The sequence below is a fragment of the Eutrigla gurnardus genome (assembly GCF_963514095.1).
Source record: "Eutrigla gurnardus genome assembly, chromosome: 2".
Lineage (NCBI taxonomy): Eukaryota > Metazoa > Chordata > Actinopteri > Perciformes > Triglidae > Eutrigla > Eutrigla gurnardus.
The window spans coordinates 11,060,489-11,072,635 of NC_139916.1; the positions used below are offsets into that span (position 1 = coordinate 11,060,489).

At 45.6% G+C, this 12,147-nt stretch overlaps 1 protein-coding gene across 2 annotated transcripts in view; it reads right to left on the reverse strand.

Moving 5' to 3' along the window:
- Positions 1–12,147, reverse strand: part of asic1b (acid-sensing (proton-gated) ion channel 1b) — a 148,801-nt gene that overhangs the window by 28,086 nt on the left and 108,568 nt on the right. Inside the window, exon 1 of one of the 2 annotated variants that reach the window (XM_084037111.1) lies at positions 1,062–1,741. The exons of the other annotated variant lie outside the window; for it this stretch is intronic. Coding sequence (XP_083893237.1) covers positions 1,062–1,709 — 648 coding nt within the window. The 5' untranslated portion in view covers positions 1,710–1,741. Of the gene's footprint in view, positions 1–1,061; positions 1,742–12,147 lie in introns of those variants that run through there. 2 annotated transcript variants of the gene reach the window in all.

A 12,147-nucleotide genomic window follows, 5' to 3' on the forward strand; every position in this document is an offset into this window, starting at 1 on the left:
GCGATAACTCGAACCGCGGTGCGTTACGTTGGGGTTACGGTTTGATGACACAACAACTGAAGGCCGCCACAGAGGAGAGGAGTTTTTCAATTCCCTCAAAACGGATTTCCCAACATCAAACTGCTTCCTCAAACAGAAGAAAATCTACTTAAAGGAGAACAAATTTGGGTAATGAGGTGGGAGTGAGAGAGAGAGAGAGAGAGAGAGAGAGAGGAATGACGCTGGCTTTCACACACGATGATGAAGTGAAATCAATGGGGCTGCAGTTTACTAACAAGGGCCAGAGCAGACTGATTTTAATCACGGTGTCTGGAAGTGTTGAAAAGCCTTGCTAAATTAATCAAAAGTCTTCATTAGGGAGGAACACTGGTCTCTTGCGAGAGCAGGCTTGTGCACACGTTGATCCTGCAGCGACAGGGAACTTCTGACCATATGGTCGTCTCCAATGAAAGGACTCAACTTGTGATATTGTTTGGAGTGTCTACGGGTGAACCAACAAGAGAGGGAGACCCTAATGAGTGAGAAAGGGCGAGGAACTAAGAACAGATGTGTATGAAAATAAAAACACCACCCTATAATCAGTTTTTAAACAAAACCCTTCTGGGTGTCGTCAGGTCAGTCGATGTAGTGAATACAGGAATAACAGTAATATAAATAAGATATACTGTGAGCTGAAGACAAGTGTGTAAGACAGATCTCTGGAACGCAATATGGAGTGCAACACAGCATAAGTTGCGATAAAAAATATTATAGCCTGGCACAAGCTGGTGAGGTGCATTAGCAAAATAACGGTGAAGAGGAATGCTGCATTGTGTTTAATAGCAAGTTAATTACCCAGCGAGCTGATTGGCTATCTATCCGCGCAACACACACACACACACACACACACACACACACACACACACACACACACACAAGATACAAACAGGCAATTAATAACAGTTCACCTCCTGACACACCCGAGTAATTGGAAAAAGCTGCATCAACTCCTAAAAGCTGCGTCAACCTGTTGGGAGGAGTAAAAAAAAACAAACGACTGAACTTCGGGGCGACACACTCACGGTGCTGAAATTCCGCGGGCCGCAGAGCTCCCCCTGGTAGCGACAGTAGAGCAGCATCTCCTCCAGCTGGTGTCCCAGGCGGTCCAGCAGCTGCCTCATGGACGGCTGCGACTCCCGCGGCGGGGGGAGAAAGTGGTTGAAGTCCAGAATCCGGGACAGCGGGGACCAGGGCGCCTCTACCCCATCCGCGGGCCCTCCCTCTCCTTCTCCCCCACCTCCTCCTCCGCCGCGTCCGTCGCCCAGCGGCGTGAGCGCTTCCCTCGCGGCGGGCGACACCTGCCAGTTCCTCCCGAAAAGTCCCAGCCACCTCCCCGCACTGAACAGGTCCGTCTTCTTCATGCGCCGCGGCAGCAGCAGGTTCTGGTTGCAGATGGTGACGGCGGGGAACACGAGCCGCTTGGCGTACACCATGTGCGCCTTGCTGTAGACGGGCGACGAGAGCAGGTAGCGCACGCGGTTCGAGGACCAGGTGAAGAGGAGCGCGAGCGTGGCCACGAACGCCAGCAGCCACGCGACCCTGCGCGGGTAGGAGCCGCCGAGGAAGATGTGCCTCAGGCCATGCAGGGTGGTGTGTTTCAGGAAGAGCTTACCGGCTTCGGCGAGGGAGCCCGGTCTCGGTTTCGATCCGGACGAGTCGCACTGGCACATTTTTGGAGGAGAGGACTTTGACGCGCGCGCTCTCTTCTTCCCAAACGTCGGTATCCCCGCGCGATGTGGTCACAGCGAAGGAGCCGCTGCGAGAGCGCTCTCTCTCTCAGATGGCTGCTGTTTCTCACAGACTTTGGAGAGAGAGAGGGAGAGAGAGAGAGAGAGAGAGAGAGAGAGCAGCCTGTGGTGGTGATGGTGGTGATGGTGATGGTGACGGGGGAGTATTTCGTGAGTCGTACTGCGCCTCTCCGGGAGGGAGCGAAGTTCTTCAGAATGATTTAGTGCGCGACTGTGCAGCAGTGGGATTATTTCATCCGAATTACAAGCAGTTAGTCTGGATTTCTAAAGAAAGGCTGCAACGGATTCAGTCAGAATCACACAGGCAGATTGCGATTACTTCTTACCTCTCTCTCTCTCTCTCTCTCTCTCTCTCTCTCTCTCTCTCTCTCTCTCTCTCTCTCTTCCTTCAGAATATCCTCAGCGCTGTTTACTGAATGAAATCATTGGCCTCAGTGGAACATTTGTCTTCCTTTCCAAGCCAGTCAGTCAGACACACACACACACACACACACACACACACACACACACACACACACACACACACACACACACACACACGGTAATCCCTCCTGGCCCACAATTTGTATTCTTCTTGGAAACTGAACGCTGCATCATAGAGGGCAACGCTGTAGAGACTGTAGTCTATTTCATTACTGTTCCACCGGTTGAATTTTAATTATTGCAGCAAAAAGAAAAGGTTCACTGGCAGTGTAACATTTCGGTGACACTGAGGTTCCAGCAAACCGGTTTGACATTCTCCGCCTGTCGATTCTCTGATGTGTTTAAGTGGAAAAAGTGAAATGTTAAGTGCAAAAAAACAGCAAAATAAACAAACAAACAAAAAAAGGAGGCCAAGATGCTTCTGGTAAAAATGCAAATCATGTTGCACATCTTTAAAGCAGCTCAAACTCCCAAAGAGTGTCACTGGGATTCAGTGTTTCTTTGATACCCTGCGGTGCCTCGGTTTGTCTGCGACGAGGGGAAACCTGTTCCACGCGGGCTTGATCGCATCATTGACGAAGCGTTTTGCGAACACAGCCTCTCTCTTTCTTTCTCGGGGGTTTGATTTTGGTTAAGTGGTGGCTCATGCTCGGTTGGTCATCATCACTTCCAATCCAGAGGAAACGCTGGACAACATGCAGACCCGATTCTCTCTCACTGCTCCGACGTTTGGAAGTCTGGATGCATGTGTGTAGTTTAGTGTGCGACGGAGGGAAAAGAGGACGGGATGTAAGCGAGGTGTATTCTGTGAATCCATCCTTTGAAAGCTTTATCGCAGGCAGCCGAACTTGTTTTTCAAGACGTTTCGCCTCTCATCCGAGAGGCTGAAGGAGGATGAGAGGCGGAACATCTTCAAAAAAAAACCTAAATCGAGTCCAGTTGCCTACGATAAGGCTTTCCAAACTTACCATGACCTGGATGACTGAGAATCTTCACAGACACTTTTCCCCCCGTCCTCTCACTTAAAAGGAGAAATCCGGGTTCCTTGCAACTTTTTTCAACTATTTCTGAGCTCTAGGGAACACGAAACAGCAGCAGTCGGACCATCAGAGAAGGTTGTGAAAAAAGCCAACTGTTTTGTCTGAAAACTGCAGCTAATTTGGTTAAATCAAAGGTCAAAGGGAGTCTGAAAAGTCACACCAGCATATAAAACTGCAAGATTTCAACTCAATTCGTCTCAATGAGTGGATTCACTTTTCATCAATGGTGAACTGAGACCCCGTTGACCCATTTATTCAACCTCCCTGGAGTAAAACCTCCACCGAAGACCGGTGGTTGGCAGCCATGATACACGTTCACGGTGCAAACAGGTCTTTTAGAATGAACTGTGTGAGCGCTGCCTCATTAGTGACCGAGCTAACAAGACGAGTTTTCCCCCATCAATAACTTTTTAATTAAGGAAAAATGGTGTACAGTGCTGGAAACAACTCCAGGAGGGAGTAAACAGGAATAAAAACATCTTTCTGTATCCACCCATGTCTCTAAATGAAGCACTTGGAGTAGATCATTTTGTGGAGTAAGCGAACGGTACAAACAACTACTTCACATCCATTTGGGAGCATAGCCGTGGCTTAAAGCAAAGAAAATATTAGATGGATGGATGGAAAGATGGATGGATGGATGATGGGTGGGTGGATGGAGGTCTAATTCCTGCTTGGACTGCACTTTTGTCCAGTCCTCACCTCACCCACAGACCATATGGTGGCGGAAATGGAGCGTACATGACATGAGAGTCAAGCATCCTAAGCGGATGAGATCAGGCAACCACCAGCAGTTTAATCTCACTCTCTCTCTCCGCGTCTCTGGATATCGCCTCCTTACTCGCCCCTTTTTTTACACATGCGTTCCCTTGCCGACGCTATACTGTAACATACATCATAAGGTCTCCCCTGGGTACGAGCCAGCCTTCTTGGCCCGAGCGATGACTCATGTCTTAAAGAGGGAAGGTGTCATGGAGAGCGGTTACTTCACAGCGGGACACTGCAATTACATATTCAACAGTCGCACGGTGAAAATCAATCAGCCGTTGATTGACTGCCGCTATGTGTCGCGTGCCTTTGAACGGGAGAGGAAGAACATTGAGGCGTATAACATTTGGGACATACGGTGTATATTTGCTTGTTCTTTTTGGTGCATCTTGAATTCACCAGAAATTAATACAGACACTTTTGGCATTTAACAGCATTTGTTCAACCCCCGTTTCCTGAGCCAGCTCATCAGGAGAGAGAGAGAGAGAGAGAGAGAGAGTGAGAGAGAGAGAGAGAGACATAAAGCAGGAGAGGCTCCGAGCAACAAGCTAATCCATCAGGGTGAAGGGATAATGATGCACTGACTCGACAGAGAAAACACAAGTGTAACGACGACAGAATAACAAATGCACATTGCTCGGGAATCTGCGGCTGAAGAGTTTCACTAATGAACCCATTATGAAAGCAACAAGGGACGTTCGTTAGTGGACCTCGGGGACATATCGTAAGCCCGTTAATACCTAGGCGCCCGAGCTGTGAATAAATATCCCGTTTGATTGACTGCTTCTTAAAATAAACCACACATTTACAAATGGATATAAAGGGTGACTCGGTTCAAACCCATCTTTCACTGATTTGACCAAGAGTAAATAAAGGGAAATAAAAAAACAAGAAAGCCCATAAAAAAAGGTGTTTCCTTGATCAGGAAAGGAAAAAAAAAAAAAAAACAGCTAAAAGACTATTGATTTTTCCATGTTGTGTAAACTTCCACAGCAGAACTTTCGAGCCTATAAAACTCCCGCATATTTATTTCTTCATAGAATAAAGTCATCAGTCATCAGGAGCCTCGAAGGGAAACGCACATATGTGTATATTACTGTAATCACAGACAGCCCAAACTTCCTTTCAGAGTGCCAATCTGTCTTTTGTAGAGTCACTTCAATGATGTTATTGAGACAAATCCTTGAGCTGATAAACATAAAGCTGACGGGGGAATTTCATTAATATGCCGACAGCGTGGAGGGGGAATTTATGGACACATTTTGGCGTTCGGCAGCACGACAATGAAATAGAAAGGGATGCAATTACGAAAACATTCGCAGTCCACAAATGTCAGTATCCATTGCAAAACTGATGTCGTGAATTTCCATCGCAGGCTATTAAATAGCACAGAGTATTAGTTGCTTGATCGCTAGGCGCTAATGTGAATAAGAGTGATCAGTAGATGGCTATTTCTTTGAGGGGGGGTCGGACTTTTTGCTTTGACAGTTCGTCCAGATAAAAAAAGAAAAAAGACTTCAGTTTCAATCAGGGAAGCCAGTGAAGCGACGGATGCTTAAAAGCGAACTGAAGATGAATGAAAAGGCACCGACAAGCACAGAAATGTTAATAGCTGCCATTCTACGCCACATCTTATCAGTCTTTTTTAGCCCGTCAGCCAGGATTACACATTTTGGCATGCGGCGCTTGCCGTGCACAGGAAAAAAAAAAAAAAAATGCTGCAGCTCTTTTTTTTTTCAGTATTCAAACTTGCAGTGCAAATTTACAGTTGACGCACATCACAGAACGACGATAGCTCTGACCTTTAATGTATTCATAGCATCATATATATGTGAAACTCTTCACTCCTTTTTATATATTTCTATCTTTTCTAAGGTCTCCAGGTGTGCCAACAACTCAGTGGATGTGAATAATAGTAATTTATTGTAACACATTGTTGTGTACTGTTTTTGCAGACACTGCAGACTTGTAACTATATGCCCCTATATCAAGGGCTTTTTGCACATATGCAAGAGAACTATTTTGGGGTTTTTCTTTTTCTGCAGACACAGCAGATACATGTTTGTGTGTGTGTGTGTGTGTGTTCAGGGTGTGTGCACATCTGCCTGTAGATAAATCTGTAGATATCAGGAAGATAGATTGTTTTGGGGGCTGATTGTGATACAGTCCATTATTGCGTTATGTGGTATATTCAAGTTATGTTGTCTACATGGGAATATACTCATGTTAGGATAAGATAGTATTAAAAAAAAAAAGGAAATGGAGCCCGTGGATTGGAATTACAGCCTCTGAGATCACAAGAGAGATTTTCATTAAATTCTTTATCGGACGCCGAGGCCTTAACAAACCTCCATGCATCTGACCGCGTGCACCGATGGCAGAGGTTTTGTTTGTGAGAGCTCCGGGATGTTCGAGGCGCTCGGCACTTAATCAACCTGTCATTCCGGGTGGAGATCGTGGCGGGGACACGCGTAGAGCCAAACTACATGACACAGGGGCGACGCCGCACAGCTCCCCTCCCGACCTCGCTGCTTCCTGCTATCTGTTAAATCTAGTTCCTGCCCCTGTCATTTCCTCTCCCTTCTCTCGGTTCATCATCAACACTCGCGGTACATCCCCCAATGCGCTTCCCTCCTTCTGTCAGTTCCACGTTGTGCTTAACATTTTAAGCGTGCACCTTTGTTCCTCACGCTGCCTCCCTCTTTCTATCAGTCTGTGATCTCCCTATTCTCTCTGCTTCTCTTGGCTTCTCCTCCCCGCCTCCCCGCTGGGAATGCTTGGCACCAAAGCATCCACAAGGGAGCAGGCAGAGAGAGAGGGAGGGAGGGTGGGAGGGGTAGCAAAGGTGGAGAATCAGGGTGGATGCATGGTGCTGTAGGGCCCATGGAGGAGCAGGGGGTGATTTACAGAAACAAGCGAGGATAATTGTGTACATGATATGCTGCGAGGGACGTGTGTCACAAAGGCCACTTTTCCAATAGCCTCTCAATCTGCTGGGCTATAAAGTGGAATGAGATACTGTGAGAGGTGAGAAATGGGAGTCGGTGGAAGTAGCTCAGGAGCTCACTGTAAGCCCGTCAAAGCAGAAAAGCTTCAGGCAGTGACTTCGAAAACAAAGGCGAATATCGTGCAAGTGCACTCTGGGCATAAAACAAAAATTGAGAGCCGCATTGTGTCCGTGCTTTAATACAAGTCCTTGGATCTTTAATTATGTAATTATAGATGCCTCTGATTGGCAGAATTGTGGTGAAAACAACTGTAAAACATGAGAACCTGTGAAACTGCTAAGTAAAGGGACAGTCTGACAATTTTTGATGAAGTTCAGTTCACTTGTCGGGAGGAATACTAAGCAGTCGGCACAAATATCACACACTTGTGTGATATCTTCTGTGGTTGTGGAAGAGCTTTATGGAATATGAAAGAAATATGAAACATGCAATTTTGCTGCAATATGGGAAATGTAGCAATCAGGGGGTCTTGGAGTTTGACAGACTCTCTTGTGGGATTTATTGAATGTGATGTTCAATTATTTATTTATTTTTCAAAAATCTAAAATGTTTCTTTAGTAAGACCTGATGCCTGAGTTGTAGTGCTGCAAGATAAAAGAGTTATAGAATATTTTAACATCTGTTGACATGGAACAGCAACACAAACACATTGGACGTGGGTGAGCTCAGCTTGAAGACATATTGAAATGATTCGGAATGTTCCAAAGCCAGCGCTGACCCATTTCACAGCGACTGTACATTAGAGAAGCTATAGTGTGTTTTTAAGCACAGTGTGAAGCTTTTGAGTGGTTTTTAAACTCGCGTGTAAAGCACCGCCTCGAGACAAACACAGTAATATCACTGTGGTGCGCCAGACCAGCTTCGGATCAGATGTTTAAATACTTTGAATGGCCGGCGTGTGGTTACAACGCCAACCTCGGTTAATGTAACATCACCGTGCTCTGGACACACACAAAAAAGCCTCCTTTCTTCACGCTGTGAAGTGGCAACACCACCATGTTTGACAAATCAATGCATTTATCTGAAAATGGATCCAGGTGTCCTACTGTGTAAGCATTGTGACTGGATGTCACAGATTTATATTTGCAGCCCGAGGGTCCGGCACGAGTGTCCCTTGCCCGCACAGGATGACACGGGTAATTCATCTCGGCGGCGGCGTCATGACAGCTGGGCTGGGGCGAGTTTGGGAAAGGGGGAAAACGGTCCTGATGAATGACTTTCAGAGTATACGGCCGCTAGCTATAGTAAACAGTCTCCCAGTCCCCCACAGGGCCCAATGCCCTCCTATTTGTCGCTCGGGGAGTAATGAATGAATGGCCCTTTGTGAAATAAATGCTCCCTTTCTGTCTGACATTCACAAATAAATCCTTCTTGTAAAACTAAATCCATCCATTTGTGTTATTAATTTGTGAGTTTCCTGCGCTGGTGCTCGAGATGGCAGCAGTGGTGATTTAAGGAAGGCATGTGTGCAGTTACGCATTCGAGCTTGTCCACTGAAATAAACAGAAACATAAAAACATATCAGAGCGATAGTATTATCAACGATATTTACCTTTTTTTGTATGTAATTTTGGTTATTTGCTTGCTTTGAGTGAAATGAGTAGATCTATACTGATATCATGACTTTGCATTAAAAGGTATAATTCCTTCTTCTTTTGCTCCGTTCAAGACGTTTCTGGGCATCAGCAAAGAGCTGTTTGCCCCACGTGGAATGCGGAAGCCCCGGCCAATAAAATCTGCAAGGTGTGCAGCCTGATCTCATTGAATACCAGCGCTTTGCCACGTGCCTTGGCGTCTGATACCGAGGCACCATTAGTAGCCGTATCCGACGAGTGGATATGTTGCTGATTTTTTAAAAGCAGAACCCCCCCAGAGCAGAGAGGCTGCAAGATTGTATCGTGACTTGAATATTGTGATAATATATGGTATTGTGGAGCCTAACACCCTAACACCCGAAGCCAGGAGTCACCTCCAGCATGGAAGGAAAACATAAAACATACACACACTAAACTGTAGAAAATGTGCGCATACTTTGAAACCAACATCAAACCCAAATGGCACCACCGTGAAACAAGTTCTCCCCTCCTTTCGCAGATATTTATATCCTTTCAATCCCGTTTGCTTGAAATGTAATAAAGGCCTGGAGCTCCACCTCCCCTCCCCGAGAGACAAGTCGTACCGCGAAAGTCTTTCAAAACATTCAAATCGAGTTTGCTTTTGATGATTAATCCAGCATAAATAAAATCAAGAACCTCTCATCCAGGAGATATCCTGTCACGTCCTATTAATTTAAGCCCTCCGGTTTAAGAACAGCTTTCAGACACAGGCCGATCAGCTGTTACATGAACCAGCATATATCCAGACGGAGAGGAAACACAGAAGCAAACACTTTGATTTTCTTGCCTGTTATTGACATATGTCCACATTTTGTTTGTTTTTCTCGTCCGTAAATAAAATTCACTGACAGCTTATTAAACTGCTGGTGTGTGTGTGTGTGTGTGTGTGTGTGTGTGTGTGTGTGTGTGCAAGTTGTGTGTTACACCTTGTGTGAAGGGGATGTCAGAGATGCCATGAAAGCAGGACTAATGAAGGTGGTCGATGCTAGTCCAACTGGCTGACACACACACACGCACACACACACACACACACACACAGAATCAAACCGCTATAAATGATGAAACCGACAGTCCAAAACCAGCTGCACTGTGGGTTGCGCCTACATGGATTTTCATTTTTCTCTGCAGTATAATGATCCCTCCGGAGCTACATTTACTCAAAGCAATATGATGGCTAATGTCTTCTGTGTTTGTACGTGTGTGTGTGTGTGTGTGTAATTGCTGGCGTGATTTATTCCCTTTTTGCCTCCCTAACTCCCCCTTCTGAAGTTGCCTTAACAACAATGTCCTGATTTAAACCCGTGCACAGAGAGGTGGGGATTGAATCGAGAGGGCACTCCTCCCCGATGATGTCTGTAATTCTCTCAGTGAATGCTACTGGATATTATTGGTGTTAAGATTTGCATCAGCTGTGCTTATTAGGTCGTGGTCCTGAATGATATAGTCAGCCCCTCCTCGATGGGGGGGTGCTGTTGCCCAAAGGCAACGCCATTAGACCCCGTGGAGACTTAATCAATAGACCTTCCACTGACATTAGCACAGGGCAGACCTGTTTGAGATGTTGAGCTCATTTACATTTAATGCTGTGTTTCTGCTGAGATCTGTTCGGAGGCTCCAATAGCAAAAATGTTTTAAAGAAGGACAACGGCTGGTTAACCCTCCAACCCTATTTTAAAACTGCATTAAAGCATATGGGATCAGATTTTACTGTGTGTTGAAAGACTTCCTGGTCACTGCAATCATTCCTCCCATCAACACCGATCCATTATGGTCTGTTCTCCATCCAAAAATGCATTCTTACAAAGACGAGATCAGCTGATTGAGTTAGCCAAGTCAAGTTTCCTGGTTTCCCACCAGATTTGGCTAATTTATATTACCTATGAGTGAGTGTCAGAAAGCATTTTTGGTGTTTTGTCCCCCATTCATATAGAAGACCTGACAACAGGTGGCGTAATAACTCCTTAAGAAATTCAAAAAGCCTGAGCCTCCCATTACTCAATAGCTCTATGCCCTCTTCGAATCAAATGACTCATAGTAATGGAACCAAGAGTAAAGTATTATACCTCTCTGACAGCATTGTTTTGGTTTAGTGACGTGACCCCAACAGGGTCACGACATCGTTTGGCTGCGTAACGAGTTATAAAACATTTTAATGGTGAATGTAAGTCATCGTTTGTCTGGAAAGTGTTTTCTTTTCCAAAAGAACTGAAGGCCGGAAATTGATTTTGTGCAGCTCTCAGTTTGGCATGGACCAACACAATCACTCATCAACATAAAACTATCATTAACGGGATGCTGCAGTGTTACAGAGAAAGGAGTGGTAGGACTGGTTTATCAACACATTCTCATATGTGGAGAAAAGGAGATCTTTCTCCCCTGGTCGGCTGTGATCACACGTAAATATAAAATACACCCGGCGCACACACGTCAGTGGTGAGGTGGGGCGTCGTGCTGAGTCGACACTCTGTCACTCACTTCCCAAGGGACCCCCGCTGACCAGGATCGATGCAGTCATCTGAGAAACGGGTCGGCCGGCGACACACCCCCTCTGCCTTCAGGCGTCCAACGATTCCATGCACTTGAAATACGCTGAGAAGAGCGATTTTCTTTCCCGCACAGTCAGTGATATGTGATGATTCTAATAAAGGCACCGCTTTAAATGTCCATACGCACATTCCTGCACACATGAGCTCAGTGTCCAGAGCCCTTAAATTGGACAATCCTACCCACAGCTCCTCCTGACATCCATCCTGTCATCTGGAAGCCAAAGGTTTCTTTTTTATCTCGGCTCTGATATTAAGTACAGTTGGACCATCGTGAAGGAATCCATTAGGGTCATTTCATCAGGCTAATTAGCTGCTAGTAAGTGGCTACTGGCCCCGTATGGAACACTTGCCATATGTCTTATTCATATGCGGCCGCTCCAACGAGACCGCCGTATCCCTCATTTTCACATCATTAGGAGTCATCTATCTTCGTCGCAGAGTTAACTGAAAGTTCTACCCTTTAACGTATGCCAGTTTAATGACTGATTAGCGTTTGTGTTGTGAAGTGGCCAATGTCAGCAGAGAGGTACGCCACGGATCTGCATGATTTAAATGACACGGGCTTTTATATGGGATTGGACTCCTAACTGGGATGGAGTGCTGCTGCAACCCGTCTCACCAACCTCCAAAGAAGATTGATGAGACCTTTAATTAAAAAGGGCTGCATTTGAAAACACTTGTCCATCACTTGGACGTAGAGAGAGACGGCGCCAGCCGACAATATCACAGTGTTTCTCTCTGCTACTGAACTGGACTCCTTCATGTACAGAAGAGGAGGAGGAGGAGGAGGAGGAGAGGAGGAGAGGAGGAGGAGAGAGAGAGATTCTGCTTATATTATTTGTATATATATTTTTATTTAATTATTGTTATTATTCTGTTATCTCTTATTATTTGTATTTATTATTATGGCTATTATTATTATTATTATTATTATTATTATTAAATTAAAGCCTTGAGAA